Genomic DNA, 22,603 nt, shown 5'->3' with positions numbered 1-22,603 from the left:
CCTTTTCACTTGTGCCCTGGGCTCCAGGGCACAAACACCCTCTACGAGTCCTCACCCTGGGAACACAACACAGCAAGGATCACACATCTTCTCTGGTCACACATTTTCCAGCTAGCACCTCATTTATCTGGTCACCTGCATCACACAATCTGTGAAATACCTGTCATTTCTATTCCTCGCCTTCGATATCTCCTCATCCCTCTCAGCGAGGCTTTGGTCCTCACCATCCCGCTGGTGGTGCTCTTGTCCAGTGGCCATGGCCTCCCCATTGCCAAATCCAACCATCATTCCCTGTTTTCATCTCACTCACCTCCCAGGGAGCAAACCGCACAGTTGATCATTCTCTCCTTCTCAAAACATGTTTTTCTTCCAAAGACTTGTGGTTTTTCTCCCTTCTCTCCTTCTGAGTCTCCCTTCTCCTCCTGTCCATGGTCACTTATGTTGGAGGGCCCTAGGACTCAGTTGTCAGACTTCAATCTATACACTCCCTGTGTGAGCTCATTCAGAGTTATTTAAAATATTTTCTAAATGCAGATGAAGGCCAAAGTCACATCTTTAGCTCCAGTCTGCCTCCTGGGGTACAGAAACATTTATCCACCTACCTGTGTAATTTCTCTATCAGGATTGTCCCTGGTCAGGATGCCTAGGTTTGTATCCTTATCTGTGAAATGGAGATGATAATACTTAACTGGGTTACTTAGAACAGTGCGGACACAAAGTAAGTACTCAAAAAATACCCTATTTGTTTACTTGTTTAAATTGCCGACTAAAAGTTGGAAGGAACCTTGTGTGTGTGTGTGTGTGTGTGTGTGTGTGTGTGTCTAAGTCTACACTGTCCAAGTCTACGATGAATTCCAAAGGCCTAGAACAGCCCTTGGCATCTAGAAGGAGCTGGATGTTGATTAAGTGAAGGGATGAATGAATGAATCCATTTCTTCAAACAGGCGGTGCATTCCACTATGCTTTGACTGGAGGGATCATCTGTGGCCTTTTTCCACCTCCCTGACACAGTATCTTTGGAATCTCTTTTCTTATTGACCAAGTGTGGCATTTTTGCCTCTGGTATCTGACAGTGTGCAGAATGCCCTGTTTCGTTTCTTTTAAAGTGTGAAATAGAGTTTATTGTTCAAGCCCATAAATAAGTGCTTTTTCATTTTCACTCAGTTTTACCAGTGCTTTGTAGAAACCTAGAAGGAAGTTCTACTATGTAAAATATCTCTGTACATCTATAGGTAGAGCTGTATCTATATATGACACGAATAGATTTGACAGTAAAAGGGGGGTCCGGAATCAGAGGTGAATAAGGGGATTAGCAAGATTTTGCTGAACGAGTGTAGACAAGTGCTGGGTCAAAGTGTACACAAACCCGCAGGCATAGTGAGGCTCTGGCCTGTAGCCCCGCCCCGCACTCAGGCCCCGCCCCCTGCCCTCCACCCCGCCCCTTGCTCCGCCCACACCTGTAATCCGGCCGCGCCCTGAAGATACCCAGGTCCCTCCCTGCCTGCACTCTGGCCCAGCTCAGTCCGCATTCCGGCCCCGCCCCGCATCCCGCCCAGTCTCCACCTCCACCCTGCCCCACGGCTGCTAGGGGGCGCCTCGGTCCCGCGCTCTGGCCCCGCCCCACACCTTGACCCGGCCCCTGCCTGACCCACCCTGCGCACTGGCCCTAACCCATCTCTCAACCCCGTCTGCGCTCCAGCCAGGCCAGAGCTCCTACCTCACCCTGTGATCCAGCCCCGCCCAGCTCGGCCCTTCCTTGCATCCCGGCCCAGCCCAGTCCAGGCCCTGCCCCACATCTCGGCCCTGCCCAGCCCTTGGCCCCGCCCCATGCTCCCCTTCCCCACCCTGCTCCTCGGCACCGCCCGCACCTCGGCCCCGCCCCATGCCCCAGCCCCGCCCTGCCCTCGGTCCCGCCCTGCCCTCAGTACCCACCCCCTGCCAACCCCGTGCTCCGGCTCCGCCCTGATCCCCGGCCCCGCCCCACATCTCGGCCCCTCCCTGCGTCCCGGCTAGGTCTTGCTCTGCTTCCAGAAGAGCTCCGTTGCACGGGGAACGGTCTGCAGGACCAGGAGCTCCCGTGGCCAGAACCCTCTGGCCCGGGTGGCCGCTGCGGCCCGAACAGCTTGGCGAGGAAAGATGGCCGCCCTGACGACGGTCGTGGTGGCCGCGGCGGCCACCGCGGTAGCCGGGGCTGTGGCGGGGGCGGGCGCGGCCACCGGGAGCGGCATGGGAGCAGCGGCGGTGCCGCAACAGGTAAATCGAGGAGGGCCGGAAGCCTCTCTGGCGGCGAGCGTGGGCCCGAGGGGATGTGGGTGCCGGGGGCGGGACGGGGACCCGGCCCTCGCCGAACAGGTGTCCTAGGCGGCACGGTCCCCGAGGCGGGAGGCGCGGTGTTAGCCTCCCTTTGCTCGCGGTCTGGCCCACGCCGGGCGTTGTGCGCTTTTGGCGTGTGCGTTTATCTGCTTTTACAGAGCTACCTCCATGTGGTTTCGGAGTCGAGGGAAGACCTGGGTGGAAGCCCTGGCTCTGCCTCTTCTTAGCCCTGTGAGGGGAACATATTCTCTCCGCGACTCAGTGCCTTCTCGAAAAACTGGATCTGGTCATTGTATCTTACCAAGCAGTGGTCCTTATGTGTGGGAAGGCCCTCGCACAGTGCTTGGTTGGAGAGAGATTCGGTGCCAAGTAATTGGTGGCTGCTTTGTTATTGTACCTGCGCCGGGAATACAAGGAGGAATAAATATGGGGTGGTCCGAGGCAGATGTGTTTCCAGAGATCTGCATATAGGACCCCTTTCTCTGCAGTGAGGACCAGAGGGTCCTCGGGAATTATTGGATCCAATTGCTTAAGCCAAAGCCCTTAACTGCGCTCATTCTCTCACAGCCCACACCCAAAAGCATGGGCAGTTCCTCCATGTTCTAGCTGCGGAATAAATCCAGAATCCCACTCTTAACACCTCCAGTGCCACTGCCCTTGTCCCCACCATCATTTCTCCCTGGCTGAAATACTTTCCTAATTGGTTTGTGTTCTAACAGCCTTGCCTTCCTAAAGTATTTTCAACAGCCAGGGCGATTCAGGCCAATAATGGCATTCTTCTGCTCAGAACCCTCATAGTAAAAGCCAAGGTCCTTATCATTGTCTACAGGGCCCATGAGTTACCCCCACCATCCCCCTTCTTCTCTTCTTCTTCTCTAGACTTCTTCTCCAGTCCCCTGCTGTGAGTTGGCTGCAGCCATCCTGGCCTCCTGGTTGTCCCTCAGACATTCCTAGCACTCTCCTACTTTATAACCTTTGTAATTGCTATTCCCTCTGTTTGGAATGCTGTTCCCGGTCTGTTCTACGGCTAACTGTGTTCCTTCCAGGTAACTCTGTTCAGATGCCATCAGCTCAGTGATTCTTTTCATAACCTCCCGAAACCGAATCTCTTTAGTTAGCATATGCCCTATTCCCTTTCCTGGTTTTATTTTGCTCCATAGCCCTTATTACCGTATGCTACCTTACATATTTTCATTTTTCTCCACACGTCCGCCCCCACCGTGGGAATGTAAGCTGTATGAGGGCAGAAACTTTTGGAAGTTTTATTCACTATTGTGTTCCCAGGTCCACTATCGTGTGTAGTCCTGGAACATAGTAGGCACTCCCTAAATAGTTGAGGATCGATCCAAAACTGAGGGAAGGCTGTTGTGAGCTGAGGACAGGTACCATCATTTTCTTCTTCTAAGGAAATACAGCGATTATCTGTCTTTACTTGTATAAGCTCAGGAAATTCCACCTCAGGCAAATGTTTTCACACAGCAATTCTGTTTATTATTCTAACTCTGGCCCAGAGATCTCGGGGGGGGGGTAAAATTTATAAAAATACATAACACAGAAAATATTTATTGAATAATTTTTAAAAATTTGTTTCATGCGTGATCCTAGTAGTGTAGCCATCTTGCTGGCTTTTTCCATGAAATCTTTCTGGCTCATTCTAGTTCAAAGTGATTTGTTCTCTAAATTCTTATAACCATGTTTTGCCTCCTGATTTGCATTTCTCACAAGTTGCCTAATACTGTTAATTGATGAGCCTTTTTATCACGCTACCATGATGATCCCCAGAGATTTGCCTTTCCAGGGGTTGGATCAGAGCCACCTGTGGAGCTGTTTCAGGTGTTTTATCTGTTCCCGACATTTAGCGATGTCTTAAGACATTTTTGGTTGTCACACCGGGGTGGGTGCTGTGTGTACTACTAGTGGGCAGAGGCCAAAGGACAACCCCCCCCCCCCCGCCCAAACGAAAAATTATCTAGTCCAAAATGTCAGAGTGTTGAGGTTGAGACACCCTGCTTTATATGCTCTCATCACTTGGGGGAAGGGTAGAGCCTCACAGTTGATGATGACAGCACTGATAGAGTAGAATCCAAGGGTGTTTGGACTTTTAAAAAGGAATTACGGTCACTGCCGTACCAAATTGTGAGGTTTTGGAGGATTTTAATTATGTGTTACCCATCTTCGTACTTCCTTCAGTGTACCACACACGTACCTATGCACACAGATTCTCAGCCTAACACTGAACTTGAATATTTGTCATATGATTAAGTGAATATTTCTAGTGACTCTAATAGTAAAACCAACTAATGCTTTCTTGAAGAGACATAATTTTCCTAATGACAACCTCATGATGTAGGAGAGGTTCACTTAAATATCTAAAATTCCTCTCTGGGTCCATTAGGGCTGCCGTGGCAAAATACCACAGACTGCGTGGTTTCAACAACAGAAATTACTTTCCTCACAATTGTGGAGGCCAGAAGTCCGAGATCAAGGTACCACCAGTATTGGTTTCTGGTGTGAGCTCTTTTCTTGGCTTGTAGACAGCTGCCTTCTCATGTGTCCTTACATGGCCTTTCCTCTGTGCACATGCAGTGACAGAGAGAGATCACCAATGTCTCTTCCTCTTTCTTTTTTTTTAAAATATTTTTAAATGTTTATTTTTGAGAGACAGAGCATGAGCGGGGGTAGGGGCAGAGAGAGAGTGAGAGAGACACGGAATGTGAAGCAGGCTCCAGGCTCTGAACTGTCAGCACAGAGCCCGATGCGATGCTCGAACCCATGAACCGCGAGATCATGACCTGAGCTGAAGTCAAACACTCAACCAACTAAGACACCCAGGTGCCCGGTCTCTTCCTCTTCTTATAAGGACACTAGTCCTTTTGGAATAGGACCCCACCCTCATGATCTCATTTAACTTTAATTACCTCCTCAAAGGCCTTATCTCCAAATACAGTCACAAAGGGGGTTAGGGCTCCACTATATGAATTTAGGAGGGACATAAGTCAGTCCATAACGGTTCCTTTATGTTATTTTGGAGAAATTCTCTTTGAAGTTTTAGAAACAGTTTGTATCGTACTTTATTCTACAACCTCCTTAGGGTGTGGAACCCTATAAATTTCTTACCCGTAACAAAAAGTAATAATGTCACCTGTCTATCCTTTCTAATATCTGTATATTATTTCCTCACCGATGCCTTTCAGCACTGAATACCACAGATCTGTCTACCCTCCTCTCAAATGCCGTTTCCCTCTTAATCAGTTTAATAGACGAATGATGAGTTTTTAAAGGTATCTGTAACAGTATCACACTAGCGTATGTCTCTGCTTTTACCAGGAAAGCGCTGTGTCTTCTGTTTTGTTTTGTTTCTTCAGTGAACTTCCCTCTGATGGCCTAAACATTATGGCCTTTGGCTGCTTGGAGTAGTCCTTTGGTTAAGAAGCGCATTCCTTCTCTGACTTTAAATGATTACTCAAAAGGGATTTCCTCTAGACAATCACACACATGCTGGGCACCTGGGTAGCTCAGTCTGTTGAGCTTCTGACTCTTGAACTCGGCTCAAGTCGTGATCTCACTGTTCGTGGAATGAAGCCCGCCCCCCCCCCCCCCCCGCCCCGACTCCATTGGGTTCTGTGCTGGCAGTGCCGAGCCTGCTTGAGATTCTCATTCTGTTTCTGCCCCTCCCCTGTTCGCATTTGCACACTCTGTTTCTCAAAATAAATAAACTTTTTAAAATATTTATTTACTTCTTTTTTTCAACGTTTATTTATTTTTGGGACAGAGAGAGACAGAGCATGAACGGGGGAGGGGCAGAGAGAGAGGGAGACACAGAATCGGAAACAGGCTCCAGGCTCTGAGCCATCAGCCCAGAGCCCGACGCGGGGCCCGAACTCCCGGACCGTGAGATCGTGACCTGGCTGAAGTCGGACGCCCAACCGACTGCGCCACCCAGGCGCCCCTATTTATTTACTTTTGAGAGAGACAGAGAGAGAGATGAGTCAGGGAGGGAGAGAGGGAGACACAGAATCCAAAGCAGGCTCCAGGCTCTGAGCTGTCAGCACAGAGCCCAACATGGGGCTCTAACTCACGGAACACGAGATCATGACCTGAGCTGAAGTCAGACGCTTAACCGACTGAGCCACCCAGGTGCCCTAAATAAATAAACTTTAAAAAAAAAAAAAACCTTAAAAAGGAACACCTGAGTGGCTCAGTTGGTTAAGCGTCTGACTTCAGCTTAGGTCATGATCTTGTGGTTTATGAGTTTGAGCCCCACATCGGGCTCTGTGCTGACAGCTCAGAGCCTGGAGCCTGCTTAGGATTCTGTGTCTCCCTCTCTCTTTACCCCCCCCTTGCTCACCTTCTGTCTTTTTCTCTTTCTCTCAAAAATAAATAAACGTTAAAAAAAATCTTAAAAAAAAAAAAGAAGAGAAAATCACACACATGCATAGGGTTATGTCCATGTTCAGGTGTGGTAGGCTAAATCTTGGCTCTCCAAGGACATTCACATTCTAATCCCCAGTACTTGTGACTATGTGACCTTACATGGTAAAAGGGACTTGGCAGATGTGATTGAATTACTGATCTTAAAATGGGGAGATTATCCTGGATTAAATGGTTGAGCCTAATGTGTTCACCAGGGTCCTTATAACAGGAATGTAGAAGGACCAGAGCCAGCAGTAGGAGATGTGACAGTGGAAGCAAGAGGAAGAAGTGACGTGAGAAAGTGGCATGAGCCAAGGCTGAAGGTAGCTTTTAAGGACCTAAAGGAAGTATGGAAGTAGATTTTCCTCTGAAGCCTTCCAGGAGGAACACAAACTTGTCCACACCTTAATATACACTTGGCCTCCAGAACTGGAGGAGAATAAATTTGTGTTAAGCCAGGGAGGTTGTGTGAAAGTGATTCCTGGTGAGCTGTTACAGTAGCAGTAGGAAACTAATACACCAGGGAAGGGCGTGAGAAGGCCCTACGCTTTCATGGTTGGCCAACCTTGAAGCTCCGTGCAGGTGACGAGTGAAGACTAAGGTTGACTTGTAAACTCTCCGTCTGAGGGGTGACAGTATGTCCTGCCACGCACACAGACCACGTCAGCAAAGGCTGGGAGGCAAACTGGTTCATGGCATCTAGGAAACATTCTGACCAGCCAACCGTCAGGTGACAGCTAACTGCCTCACAGAGTACAGACTTCACAGGATTAGTTCAGGAAGGTGACTAAACAAAGGGCAACAACAACACATGTTGGGCATGGAAGAAAATCTCGTATTCAGAGCTACCAAATAATACATTTTTTAAAAGTCAAGGGGTTTTGTGTTTTGTTTTGTTTTGTTTTACCAAAATGACATTTTTAGTGGAATGAAAAGAAATTGACAAATATTTGGAAGGAGAAGAAATTGACAAATATTTCATGAAGAAAACATGTTTAAAAATATTTAGGCTTCTCATTCATAAATATGGTAGCTTTTTTTTCATTTCCTAAAAAAAAAAAATCTACTTTTAATTTTAAGTATATTTTAACATCCTTTTATACTTTTCTTCATATAGATTTTATATATTTTTATTAATTCCCAATGTTTTGTTCTTGCTGTTAATAGGATATTTATATCCCATTCTCTCCAAAGTTACTCTTTTCTTTTTTCTCTTTTTCATTTATTTATTTATTTATTTATTTATTTATTTATTAAAAAAAAAAATACATCCAAGTTAGTTAGCATATGGTGCAACAATGATTTCAGGAGCAGATTCCTTAATGCCTCTTACCCATTTAGCCCATCCCTCTCCCACAACCCCTCCATTAACCCTCTGTTTGTTCTCCATATTTAAGAGTCTCTTATGTTTTTGTCCCTATCCCTGTTTTTATATATTTTTTGCTTCCCTTTCCCTGTGTTCATCTGTTCTGTGTCATAAAGTCCTCATATGAGTGAAGTCATATGATATTTGTCTTTCTCTGACTAATTTCACCTAGCATGATACCCTCTAGTTCCATCCACATAGTTGCAAATGGAAAGTGAAGGTTTTTTTAAATGTTTATTTATTTTGAGAGAAAGAGAGAATGTATGCAAGTGGAGGAGGGGCAATGAGAGAGGGAGAGAGAGAATCCCAAGCAGGATCCAGTTCAGTGAGGAGCCCATAGCAGGACTCGATCTCTTGACTGTGAGATCACCACCCGAGCCTATATCAAGAGTTGGGATGCTTAGCTGACAGAGCCACCCAGGTACCCCTAAACGTCAAGTTTTTAACAAAAAAAATTATGAGACATACAAAGGAAAACTAGATAAAATAATAGACAAAGACTTTTAAATAAGCAGTTTCATTTATTTCTTTTTTATTTTTAAGTATAATTTATTGTCAAATTGGCTTCCATACAATACCTAGTGCTCATCCCAACAAGTGCCCTCCTCAATGCCCATCACCCACTTTCCCCTCTCCCCCACCCCCCCATCAACCCTCAGTTTTTTTCTCTGTATTTAAGAGTTTCTTATGGTTTGCCTCCCTCCCTCTCTGTTTGTAACTTTTTTCCCTCTTCCCTTTCCCCATGGTTTTCTGTTAATTAAATAAGCAGTTTTAAATTATTCAAAAAACTAAAGGAAACCATGGCTATAGAACTAAAAGAAAGTATGAGGATGATATCTCACCAAATTAAAAATACTTATAAAGAGATTTAAATTGTTTAAAAAAATTAAACAGAAATTCTGGAGTTAAAAAGTATAAGAACTCAAATGAAAAGTTCACCAAAGGGGCTGAACATCAGATTTGAACTGGCAGAAGAAAGAGGAATTGTGAAGATAGGCCAATTCAGATTATCCAGACTAAGGAACAGAAGGAAAAAAGAAGAAAAGTGAAAGAGCTTCAGAGCCCCATGAAACACCATGAAGGTTGGACTGAGAGTCTCAGAAGGAGAAGAGAGAAATGGGGAGGGGCAGAATATTTGAAGAAATAATGGCTGAAAACTCCCCAAATTTGGTGAAAAATATTCTACATATTTTAGAGCTTGATGAACTCTGAGTACATAATGAAATAATCAAAGAGATCATACCTAGACACATCATAATCAAACTGTTGAAAAACACAGACAAAAAGAAAAAAATCTTGGGGCGCCTGGGTGGCGCAGTCGGTTAAGCGTCCAACTTCAGCCAGGTCACGATCTCGCAGTCCGTGAGTTCGAGCCCCACGTCGGGCTCTGGGCTGATGGCTCAGAGCCTGGAGCCTGTTTCTGATTCTGTGTCTCCCTCTCTCTCTGCCCCTCTCCCGTTCATGCTCTGTCTCTCTCTGTCCCAAAAATAAATAAACGTTGAAAAAAAAAATTTTTTTTTAATTAAAAAAAAAGAAAAAAATCTTGAAAGCACCAAAGGAGAAGCAACTGAACACATATAAGGAATCTTCAATAAGATTAACAGCTGACTTCTCATCAGAAACCTTGGATTCCAGAAGGCAGTAGCATGATGCAAAGTGCTGAAAGAAAAGGACTATCAGTCAAGAAATCTATGTCTACCAAAAGTATTCTCTAAAATGGAGAAATTGAGACATTCCCAGATAAACTAACAGACTTCATTTCCAGCATATATGCCTTACAAGAAATATTAAAGGAAGTCTTTCAGACTGAAATAAAAAGACTACATAGAAATTCAAATCTACTTGAGGAAGATTATGAATAAAGAGTACTGGTGAAGTAAGTGGAGAGGTAAATATAGAAGTCAATATAAACATTTTTTTGTTTGTAACAAACTTTTTTCAGAAAATATTGGAGAGAGCATTTTTCAACTCATTGTGTGGAACCATTATGATTACCCTGATACACAATCAGGCAAAGACATTACAAGGAAGAAAATAACAGACTAGTATTTCTTAATACAGATGTGAATTCCCCAACAAAATATTATCGACCTAAATCTAACAACATACAAAAAGGATTATGCACCATGGTCAAATGAGATTTGTTCCAGACATGCAAGGTTTGTTCAACATATAAAAATCAATCAGTGTGATAGAGTATATTAATAGAATAAAGGACAAGCCACATGATCATTTCAGTAGATTTAGAAAGAGCAACTGACAAGATCTGACACTTTTTCATGATAAAAAATATTCAACAAACTAGCAATAAAAGGGAACTCCTCAATCTGGTAAGGCATCTATAAAATGCCCACAGCTCACATAATACTTAATGACAAAGGATTAAAAGCTTCCCCCATAAGATCAGGAACAAGACAAGAATGTACATTCTCACCACTAATTAACTGGAGACTCTAGCAAGGGCAATTAGGCAAGAAAAACAAACTGGAAAGGAAGATGTGAAACTATTCATATTTGCAGGTGACAGGATTTTGTATATAAAATTTTTTAAAGAATTCATGTAAAGACTACTAGAGCAAATAAATAAATTCAGCAAGATTGAAGGATTAAAAAACAGTCAACAAAAATCAGTTGTAACTCTATATGCTAGCAATGGACAGTTCAAAAATGCAAGTAAGAAAATAATTCCATTTACAGTAGTATCACAAGAAGAAAATACATAGGAATGAATTTAACAAAAGAAGTGCAAAACTTATACTCTGAAAACTGAAAAACATTGTTGAAAGAAAGTAAGGAAGACCTACATCATTGGCCATTTCAGGTTCATGAATATGAAGACTCAATATTGTTAAAATGGCAATACTCCCCAGATTGATTTACACAGTCAGTGCAATTCCTATGAAAATCTCTGTTGCCTTTTTATGCATAAGTTGATAAACTGATCCTAAAATTCATATGGGAAATGCAAGGGATGCAAAATAGCCAAGACAGTCTTGAAGAACAAATTTGGAGGACTCCCTACTTTTGATTTCAAAACTTATTATGAAGCTTCAGTAATCAACAGTGTGGTACTGGCATTAAAGAGAAGACATACAGATCAAAAAGAGTTAAGAGGTAAACTCTATGTTCATGGGCAATTGATTTTCAACAAGGGTGTCAAGATAATTCAATAAGGAAAGAAGATGTTTTTCAGCAAGTGGTGTTGGGACAACTGGATATCCACATACACCATATGCAAAAATTAACTCAAAATAGATGGAGACTGAAATGTTAAGAGATAAAACTATACAACTCTTTAAAAAGGTGTAGGTGCGAGTCTTCATGACCTTTGATTGTTTCTTCTATATGATATTGAATACACAAGCAAATACATTATCAAAATTGACAGCATTTGTGCTTTGAAGGATGTTATCAAGAAAATGGGGGAAAAATGTGCAAGTCTTTTATCTGATAAGGATATATCCAGAATATATAAAGAATGTTTCCAACTCAACAATGAAAAGACAATCCAATTTTTATTTTTAAAAAAAAAATTTTTTTTTTTCCCAGCGTTTTTATTTATTTTTGGGACAGAGAGAGACAGAGCATGAACGGGAGAGGGGCAGAGAGAGAAGGAGACACAGAATCGGAAACAGGCTCCAGGCTCCGAGCCATCAGCCCAGAGCCCGACGCGGGGCTCGAACTCCCGGACCGCAAGATCGTGACCTGGCTGAAGTCGGACGCTTAACCGACTGCGCCACCCAGGCGCCCCAACAATCCAATTTTTAAAATGAGAAAGTAAAACATAGAGTTACCATATGATCCAAAAATTCCCTTGCAAGGTGTATGCCCAGGAGAGTTAGAAAACATATTCATACTAAAACTTGTATACAAATGTTCATAGTAGCATTATTCATGTTGGCTAAATAGTGGAAGTAGCCTGTTACCCATCAACTGATGAGTAGATAAACAAAATATGGTAGATCCATATAATAGAATATTATTCAGCCATAAAAAGGAATACAGTACAGATATATGGTACAGTGTGGGTAAATATTGAAAAGATGCTGTGTGAAAGAAGCCAGACACGAGAGGTTGCACATTGTATGATCCCATTTATATTAATTGTCCAGAACAGACAAATCCATGGAGTCAAAAATAGATTGAATGGTGGCCAGGGGCTTGTGGGGAAGGCAGGTGGGCAGTGACTCCTAACGGGTATGGGGTTTCTTTTTGGTATGATGGAAATTTTCTGCACTTAGTAGTGATGTTTGCACACATTTGTGAATATACTAAAAACCCTGAATTGTACACTTTAGAACGGTACACTGTATGGTAATTTGAACTATATCTCCACAAAAAAATATTTCCTAAATTCCTTACTTTTGTTTTGTCTGCTGCTAGACATGTAAAGGCTTGTTTCCTTTCTCTCTCATCTCCTACATCGATCTGTCAGCAATTCCTCTTGGTTATAGACCCAAAATGTATTTAGTTTTCTTCCTTTTATATCCGCCACCCCAGTGGTCCTAGACACCGCGGTTCCTCATCTGTATTGCTGCACCAGCTACCACCTCAATCCTTCTGCTTCCAGTCTTGCTTTACCTCCACCCCCACCTCCCACCAGTTTATTCTCCAAAAATGGCCAGAAAGAGTTTCTTAAAAAATTAAATGTATCATGGTATTCTCCTGCTCAAAACCCTCCAGTAAACTCCAGAATCCCCCCCCCCCCACCAAGTCACTTAAAATGCCAATGTGATATACCTGCCCATCTGCCTTCATCTTATATCAAGCTCTCCATCTTTTCTGATATCACGTTGCCCTTTCTCTGCTGAAACCAGCCTGAGGTCTTTTCTTGCCCTGGGGCTTTTTCACATTCTGGGCCTCGCCCTGGGACCTCTTTCCCTACTGGCTGGTTCCAGTCTTCAATGTCATCCCCCCAAATAGAACTTCTGTGGCCATTCTAATTCTAACTGAAAAAACAAACTTTTGACCCATTATCTCTATCTCAGTACTTTTTATTTCCTTAGTAGCACTTATTGCAATTGGTGATTTTTTTTTTTTTATTATTGCTTGTTTACTCTTTTCTTTTTAAATTTGTTTCCCTCACTAGACTTTAAGGCTGGGGCCATATTCATGTGGGTCATCATTGTTTCCCTGGTGTCTCATGCACCACAGGTCACATCGTTAAGTGTTCAATATATATTGCTAAATGGCTGAATGGAAGAATTAGATCTTTCTGTAGGAATCCCTGGAGACTTAACATTTCCTACTCAGTAATTCAGCATTTTAAGGTAAGATATTCCTTCTTCCACAAAATATATTTCTAAAAATTAAATAAGATCAGCCCCCATGTTATCCCCTGAGAGAAACTTCATTATTGACGTTATGTCTCTGAAAGAAACTCTGCCTTCACCTCTTACCCTAAACTTGGTTTTGTTCTCCACGTAGAATGATAGCTGTCTTGGTACTTCAGGTGGGATTCGTCCTTTTCAGCTTCAAAACTGGAAGCAGAAAGTTAATCGGACAAAAAAGCGGAGTTTATACGCACAGCAGAAAAACTAAAAAATCAGTAAGTATAAGAATGTTATCTTTAGTTAACATAACAAGCCATTTTATTGTGGACAGTCTAAAGTTGATTCTACTCCACCCAATCCCATCCCACATTAAATTACAAAATTTGAGGCACCAGCTTTTTCAAAGATGAACAAGAAAAAGGCAGGAGGTATGAAGTACACAAATTGTTACAGACTGTTTAATATAAAGTTTAAGTAGAGCTATTTCAATTTCATCTACTATTTTGAATATGTGTATTTCAAGGGAAACAAAACATTTATTTCTTTAGATTGCACATATCGGGGGCACCTGGGTGGCTCAGTCGGTTAAGCATCTGACTTCTGCTCAGGTCATGATCTCACAGTTCATGAGTTCGAGCCCCGTGTCAGGCTCTGTGCTGACAGCTTGGAGCCTGGAGCCTGCTTCGGATTCTGTGTCTCCACCTCTCCCTACCCCTTGCCTGCTCATACTCTGTCTCTCTCTCTCTCAAAAATAAACATTAACAAAAATTTTAGATTGCATATATCAATGCATTTTCATTTACCAATGTAAGCACTTGTTAAATAACTTGGAGGGAATCAATAATTTTAATGAAGAGTCTATACCCTGGAGTTACTTTTCTGGAAATGGCCTTTTAATTGGTCTCCCTCCCTCAGTCTCCCCTTTCAGATCCGTCCTGCACATCATGAATAGGGTCCTTGACAAGTTGCCATTTATTTTAATTTTTAGTGTATGTATAGTATTTCTTTAAATGGCCAGTGACATATGTTGAATGGTCAACATTGTCAGCAGCTCCATGATATGATAAATATTGCGAAGAATGATCAAAAGAATTAGAACTCATAATGCCCGGCTCTACCCTGCAGTTGAGAGCTTTATATAAACCCTGCTTTGAATTTGTATAGTATCGATTTGGTAAGGAATCAGGAGATATAGAGCCTGTTGTACAGAATGGTTTTTGGACCAGAATTAGTGGCAGTTCTCTGTTTAGAAATTCTGCCAACAAAAAAGTATACTGTTTGAATTTTGAAACGTTATACCATATGTAGCTTTGGAAGTTTGAATTCACCCTGTGTTTATGTAGTACTTCTATTTTTAATACTCAGAATTTGAGAAAATACAATTTCATTTTATTTTTTATTTTATTTCTAAAATGCATGACTTTATTTTATTTTATTTTTTTACTTTATTTTGAGAAGGGGGTGGGGATCCCAAGCAGGCTCCAAGCTGACAGTGCAGAGCCCGATGCGGGTTTGATCTCACGAACCGTAAGATCATGACCTGAGCTAAAACCAAGTTTGGATGCTTAACCGACTGAACCACCCAGGTACCCCTAAAATGCATGAATTTAGATACAACCGGACTCTAGGATAGGAGTCTGGCTTATGTTTCCCTCTAGATACAGGATAAACCATCAAGTGGTTAAGGGCCCTATCTATAGCAAACCAGTGTAGATAAATGCCAGTGTAGATACCTCGTTTATGAGTATGTGTTGGTTTTACAGCTCCACTTCGGCTTTCTTCATTTTGTTGTAAGGTTTTGGAAAAAGTCACGGAAAGGGTATTAGAAAAATCCATTGGTAGAGTGTCTCTAGCCAACAATTTTCACTGAATACAAAAAAACCAAAGACAGTTTATCATAGTACAAATCTGTTCTGTTTTTGGCACAGGTAATGCATTCACATGGTTCACAAATGAACGTATATCAAAGGGTACACAGTGGAAAGTCTCTGTTTCACCCTGGAACCCCAGCCACCTACTTCTTCCTTCAGACAGCCACTAGTTTTAGCTTCTTGTGTATCCTTCCACAGAAGTTTTATATGCTTGAAGGAAATAAAAATACATATTCAGATGTTTCCTTTTTTATGTAAATGGTAGCATAATGCACACACTAGTCTGCATCTTGTTTTGCTTTTTTTTTTTTAAGACTGCATCTAAGATACCTAGGAATTGTTGATTTTTATCACACATGATAATGGCGTTATAGTGAAGTCTAATATTCACAATCTCCCGAGAGGCACGCTGAAGTATGCTGGAGTGAGATTACATAATGTAGTGGATTTACTTCAGAAGGCTTAAGTAAAAAAAAGAGAGAGGAACGGGGAGGGAGAGAGAGAGAGATTACAAGGAAAAAGAGCCAGGTGAACCAAGAAAGGTAACATCGTCCAATCAGAGTGATGTGAGGGAATGCGAAGGGAGACATTCCAGCCTCTCTACTTTGGGACATGTCTAACATTTGGCTGTAAAAACCTTTGATGGAAGAAGAGTGGATCTTGGAGTTCATTCCCTATCAGCATACAGAACACAGTACTGCTTCGTGGTATTCCCAGGCACAAGGTCCCCCCCCCCCCCGCCCCATAATTGATTTAACTTGCCCCATAGCAGTGGACATTTAGGTTATAGTCAGTCTTCCTTCGTCATAACTAATCACTGTAGCTGCATGGGTCCACGCTGTTTTACATATGAGTGAGTGTATCTTTCGGAAAAAGTCCTAGAGGTAGAAATGCTGAGTCAAAGGCACATGGGTTTGCAGATGTAATAAATACTGCTAAATTGCCCTCCATAGCAATTTGCAATTCCACCAATAATGTGTGAGAGGACCTATTTCCCCACAGTTTTAGCAAGAGTATATTACTTACACCCGTGATTTTTTGCCAATCTGATAGGTGTACGCTGTTACTGTGTTATAGTTTGTTTGTTTTTTTAATGTTTATTTATTTTTGAGACAGAGAGAGACAGACAATGAATGGGGGAGGAGCAGAGAGAGAGGGAGACACAGAATCGGAAGCAGGCTCCAGGCTCTGAGCCATCAGCCCAGAGCCTGACGCGGGGCTCGAACTCACGAACCGTGAGATCGTGACCTGAGCTGAAGTCGGACGCCCAACCGACTGAGCCACCCAGGCGCCCCAACCGTGTTATAGTTTAAGTTTGTGTTTCTCCTACTGTGAGTGAGGTTGAGCATCTTTTCATGTGTCTAGCTATTTGTCTCCATTAGTATATTTTGAATGTCTTTGTAGGTGAATATTTTTAATCCAGGAATGGCAAAACATAACTTATTATCATAGCGTATCCTGTGTCCATGCAGACATTTCTAGATGATAGTATAATTTCCCCCACCTGCAACCAGAGCCGAGGTGGGCTTCTCAGCACAAGACTCCAGTAACCACCCTCAGTCCTTTAGAGTTCATATGTAGACCGAGATCCATCTGACATCTCTCTTCTACCTGTTACTTCCTCTCCCATACCCACATACTACGGTGTGATCTTCTCAGCCATGGGGGCAGCCGGGTAGGGCCCAGGGCAGTCTCATCTGTTTACCCCGCTGCACCTTATAAATATTTAACTTTTTTTTAATGGATGGCAAAATGGAGAATCTTGGGAAGCTCTCCCTTAAATAGTTGCCCCTCACGTTGTATGAAATTAAGTCAACGGCCAGAGACCTTCCACCATTCATTCGATACAGGATTACTGAAGAAGAGTTTGTGTTAATTTCTGGGAGAAAGAAAACAGGTGTTGAGAAAATAAGTGTCTTTGTCTAACCAGAAAATCTTGCTAGTATTTGTTTTGTCTTACCCCGGGGTTCAAACTAATACTAGAATTGCTTACTTACTGGTAGATGGGCTAAATCCAAGGACCAAAGATGACACAGAAGAACCTTTGAAGTCAATGTAGACAATATCCCTAAATATACTAAAATTCCTATCTATGTAGATGGTTTGCCTCCTGAAATTTTATTTTTATTAATTATATTAATGTCTTCCATTTCCATGTTATATTTCTACTGCCTGCCCTCGTGTAGTATAATCACAGCCCTATTTAGGTAGTAGAGAGCTGTCATGATTCACATTTTAGTGATAAGGAGGTTCACCTCAGGTGAGGTTAAAGGTATTGATTTAGTTTACAAAAGCTAACTGTATCTCCCTATTGAAAGCAGCCATCAGCAATGGTGGTCATTTTCAGGTTACAATGAGATTGAGTTGGAATCAAGAGCCAAATAGCTATTATATTTTTATTTATTTATTTATTTATTTTATTTATTTACTTATTTTTTAAAATGTTTATTCATTTTTGAGAGAGCGAGTGGGGGAAGGAAAGAGAGAGAAAGAGGGACACAGAATCTGAGGCAGGCTCCAGGCTCTGATCTGTCAGCACAGAGCCCAACATTTGGCTCGAGCTCACGAACCATGAGATCATGACCTGAGCCACAGTGGAACGCTCAACCGACTGAGCCACCCAGGCGCCCTGCTACTGCGTTTTTATACTTGATCTTAGCCAAAAGGCCGAAAAGTGATGCCCTGCTATTGTATCTTTAAAACAAGTCCATGACTGCCTTTTCTTAAACTCACATTTTATAATTTAAATAACAATTCAGATTACTTATGATTATAATTGAACTTGACCCTTTTCTAACTACTATTTTGACTCCTTAGCCTTATTAATTCTAGTAATTATATTTTGACTCTGTAGACGAATTAATCTGTCTGTAAGTACTGATTATAATGAGTGTCTTCATATTTTAAACAATTTAAAAGATATTTCAATCATATTTATGCCATTTGTTTCTTTTCTTAAAGAGTTATTAACATAGAAAAAGATAAACGCAGTCATTTCTACAACCAAAAATGTGACTTCAGAAGTGAGCAGAATATGCTGGAAGAATTGGAAAATAAACTGATCAACAGCAGGAAAACAGAAAGTAAGTTGAGCTCATGATGAACTACAACCCGTTGAGTAACATCAAGCTGGAGTTGTTTTACTTTGCCTTTGTGCATTGACTGTGTTACATTCTCTATGAAAGTACTTTCTAGTTGGTAATGTCTGTCTTTTAGGGATGTGTATTTATTTTCTCAGGTCACTATTTGGTCATTCGAACTAGATTGTTTTCTGTGTGCGTTTCTTTCTATGTAATAGGAAAAAGAGGGTTTTGGTTTTGGGTGGCCAAACCAGTTAAACGCCATTAAAATATCTTAAATGAAGGGAGATGGGTTCCTCGGCTCTGATCTTTGCTCATCACTCTGATACTGTCAACTGAGTAAGTGAACAGCAGCAGCCGCAGAAGCTGTTTGTAGCATCGGTGTGCAGTGGGCAAGTTACACAGTTGCTTAAACCTGAGTTTACTTGTCTGTGGCAGAAAACCTACCATTTTGGCCTCAGGGAGCTGCCTGTGCGTCCAATAAGACAATATATGAGAAAGTGCACGGTAAATATATTCTGCTGTTTGTTATGAATATTAATCATTGTTAACTGTGTACTAAGTGTCCCCCTTAAAAGATTTTACAGGGGCGCCTGGGTGCTTCAGTTGGTTAAGTGTCCGACTTCAGCTCAGGTCATGATCTCACGGTTTGTGAGTTTGAGCCCCACGTCGGGCTCTGTGCTGACAGCTCAGAGCCTAGAGCCTGCTTCGCATTCTGTGTCTCCCTCCTTCTCTGCCCCTCCCCTGCTCTTACTCTGTCTCTGTCTCTCCCAAAAATAAATAAAACATTAAAAAAAAAAAAGGAATTCCACAAAAATATCTTTTGTTGTAGACTTTATATGTTGCAAAATCCTTACGTTCTAATAAAAAAACTGCTTAGCATTGCATAAAGGAAAAAATGGTTATCAACTAAGCTTTATAAAATATTAACACTTATATGGAGAGTAGACTGCTTATGGTATTCCTTTACAGTCAATTAAAAGAAATTCTTAATAAATTTTTTCTTGCAGAATATAAGATTGCAGTGTTGCAAAAAGTCATCTTCTATCAGGTAGTAGCAAAAATCATTCTTCCTCCTCTGTTGGAATGACGGCAGGACCTAAGATAATTACCAAATGTTCAGTTCTCCTCTTTGATTCATGGAGAAATCTAAGCATCCTTAATTTAATATTTCTTACTTTCTCTGTCAGTTCTTTTATAGACTGAGAGACTGATATTTTTGTGTCTTTTTTTTTTCAATTTTTTTTAATGTTTATTTATTTTTGAGAGAGACAGAGACAGAATGCTAGTGGGTTAGGGGCAGAGAGAGAGGGAGACACAGAATCCGGAGCAGGCTCCAGGCTCTGTGCTGTCAGCACAGAGCCCGATGCGGGGGCTCAAACTCACGAACTGGGAGATCATGACTTGAGCTGAAGTTGGACGCTCAACTGACTGAGCCACCCAGGCACCCCTGATATTTCTGTCTCTTAATCATACCATTACTAGAGTGTCTCCATATTGTGTGTTTCCTTTTTTTTTTGGGGGGGGGGGTAGGTTTCACACATGGAGCCCAATGTGGGGCTTGAACTCACAGCCCTGAGATTAAGATCTGACCTGATATCAAGAGTCAGACGCTTAACTGACTAAGCCACCCAGGCACCCCTATGTGCATTCCGATTTTTAAGGCAACTTTATTTGTATCTTTTCATTTCCCATTGTTATACCCTTTTTCCCTTCTTTATTTGCACTTCAGGCTTATCTAAGAGAGGAAGGAATGCATTACTTCAATATAAGCATGTAGAAGTTTCTTCTTCCAATATTACAACTTAGAAGTAGTAAATACCTTTTCCTTGCCTGAACTATCACACCACAATTTTGGCCTGCATTTATATACTATTGTAATTAATGGTTTGGCCATACATAATGTCAATTCCATAGTGAATAATTAAAAGATCATTTGCCCTGTGGCAGTGTCATTGTAGTTGATCTGACTATGGCAAAAACAAAACAACTGAATGCTTTCCTAGTACCTACACTTTGATGGAAAAGTTACCCAACCTAGAGCTGCAACCATGAATGAATGAGACCCTATAAAATACACTGGATAAGTTTCTGATTTTATGGAACTCTTGGATTTTAGTAAAAAGTAGAAGAAACCAAAGTCACATATACACATGGTTTGTTTTGAACGTTAGCACTGTCTCTGGTCCTATGGGTAAACTTTTAAAAAACTAATTGGGGGGCACCTGGATGGCTCAGTCGGTTAAGCAGCCGCTTTCAGCTCAGGTCATGTCTCACGGTTTGTGAGTTCAAGCCCCGCGTTAGGCTTTGTGCTGACTGAGTGGAGCCTGCTTGTGATTCTCTCTCTCCCTCTCTCTCTGCCCCTCCCCAACTTGTGCTTTCTCTCAAAATAAATAAATAAAGTATAAGTAAATAAACACATAAAACCTAATTGGTTCTGAGGACTTTTGGACAGAGCTGTTTGATGGTTCATGCTCATTTGTGGGAAAGTTGCCAGAAAGTAAAGGGGAAGCACATAAAATACCCAAAGATGATAAACAATAAATAATAATATCAATTATATGAACATATGTCTGTGAATATATATTAGCCTAATAATTTAAATAAACATTAAAGTAAGGTTATTACTTCAGAGCGAAAATACAAAAGATGAATCCAGTCTTTCTGCTGCTGCTACAGAACATCTAAAAATGTCTGTGAGACCTTCATCTGCTTTCCAGGCTTTTTTTGTGGGCCTAGTGAGTGACTCCAGGCTAGTCCCGTGGTTGAGGTGGGCAAACGGTAGCCTAAGTACCACTCCTTGGCTGCTGGGCATCTCAAGGTCATGGCTGGTGTCACTGTTACATCACATGTCTTATCAGCCCCTGTCTTGGAGGATGTGATTAGATGAAGTTAATTTTCATTAGGAAGTTTGTCAGTGTTCGTAGAATTAATACTGGTTAGGCAGTTTTAATATGCCAACGATAGAGTTGAGATCAAATTCTATTTCCGTAAATTATAACAAATTCAAAAAGAAAGAAAAAACTTTTTAAAAACAAAACACGACCACATCTAAGCTACTGTTCTCTGTGTTCATGTGTTCAGAGCAGTGTCCAATCACTCAATCCCCAAAGAGTTAAAAAAAGAGAGAGAAAGAACATTTCCTTTTATGGTAAGATTTAACCCATGGTGCTTTTAAATACTGGAGGAGATTGGGAGATGCTTTATTTATTTGTTTGTTTATTTATTTGTTTAGAGTACTTAAAATGTTCAGGCTGTTTTGACACAAATAACCTTTTTTTGTCCATTATGTAATTGCTCTTGGCTGTCTTTTACTAAGTGATGGTGATCAGTCTTACAACCACCTCTGTCGGTAAAGTACATACTTCTTCCTTATAGGAGCAAAAATCCAGCAACAATTGGCCAAAATACATAACAATGTAAAGAAACTTCAGCATCAGTTAAAAGATGTGAAGCCTACACCTGACTGTAAGTAAATTTAGATTTTATGTTCTGTCTTTTGTATTAGTATTGCCTGATGCTTGTTAGAATTGTTTATACTTTCCTAATAAGCAGGTTTTCTGTTTGGCGTTAATGGAACTCGGCCCTACTTTATTGGTTAGGGATTAATAAAGATGTATTAGGTAATTACTTCTAATATCTGGTGCTGATGTAATTGCTTTAAAATGCTATCACACCCTGGGGCGCCTGGCTGGCTCACTTGGTTAAGCGCTGGACTCTTGATTTCGGCTCAGGTCATGATCTCATACTTGCGGGATTGAACCCCGCATCGGGCTCTGCACTGACAGTGTGGAGCCTACTTGAAATTCTCTCTCCCTCTCTCTCTTCCCCCTCCTGCTTTCTGTCTGTGTGTCTCAAAATAAATAAATAAACATTTTAAAAATGCTATCATATCCTTAAAAATTATGAAGCAGATAGAACAGGTAATGTTGTCACCTACAGGATGAAACTTTTGGTTTGGAGGAGTTCAGATTCAGCTGACAAAGAGGAAAAAGACTAATTTCCTGATTCCTAAACCCAGTGCTTTTCCCATCATTTACTTTTTGAAACAATTACCTTTCAAATAATTGCATTTAGAATACATAAGGAAGAGGTTAAGTAGTATTGGGGCAAATGTCAGCCATTTGGAAAAAATGAAACAGTGTCTTTACCTCCCTGCATACACCAACATTCATTCCTGAAGGATCAAATCCCTTATTCATTATGTGATTTTGGGCAGATTGCTTGATCTCTCTGAGCTTTTATTTCCTTAGCTGTAAAGAGGAGATAGTCATAGGACCTGACTCA

General features: G+C 41.6%; 1 protein-coding gene across 1 annotated transcript in view; it reads left to right on the top strand.

The window, feature by feature from the left end:
* The first annotated feature begins 639 nt into the window (after nt 1–639).
* Nucleotides 640–22,603, top strand: part of CCDC112 (coiled-coil domain containing 112) — a 33,217-nt gene continuing 11,253 nt past the window's right edge. The window contains 8 exon segments of the mRNA XM_043573337.1: nt 640–647; nt 1,700–2,449; nt 3,101–3,214; nt 6,956–7,073; nt 13,520–13,601; nt 13,604–13,640; nt 18,198–18,319; nt 21,695–21,784. Of these exon segments, the coding sequence (XP_043429272.1) occupies nt 640–647; nt 1,700–2,449; nt 3,101–3,214; nt 6,956–7,073; nt 13,520–13,601; nt 13,604–13,640; nt 18,198–18,319; nt 21,695–21,784 (1,321 nt within the window).

Source organism: Prionailurus bengalensis, chromosome A1 (genome assembly GCF_016509475.1).
Source record: "Prionailurus bengalensis isolate Pbe53 chromosome A1, Fcat_Pben_1.1_paternal_pri, whole genome shotgun sequence".
NCBI lineage: Eukaryota > Metazoa > Chordata > Mammalia > Carnivora > Felidae > Prionailurus > Prionailurus bengalensis.
This window is presented reverse-complemented; position numbering and strand designations above follow the sequence as displayed.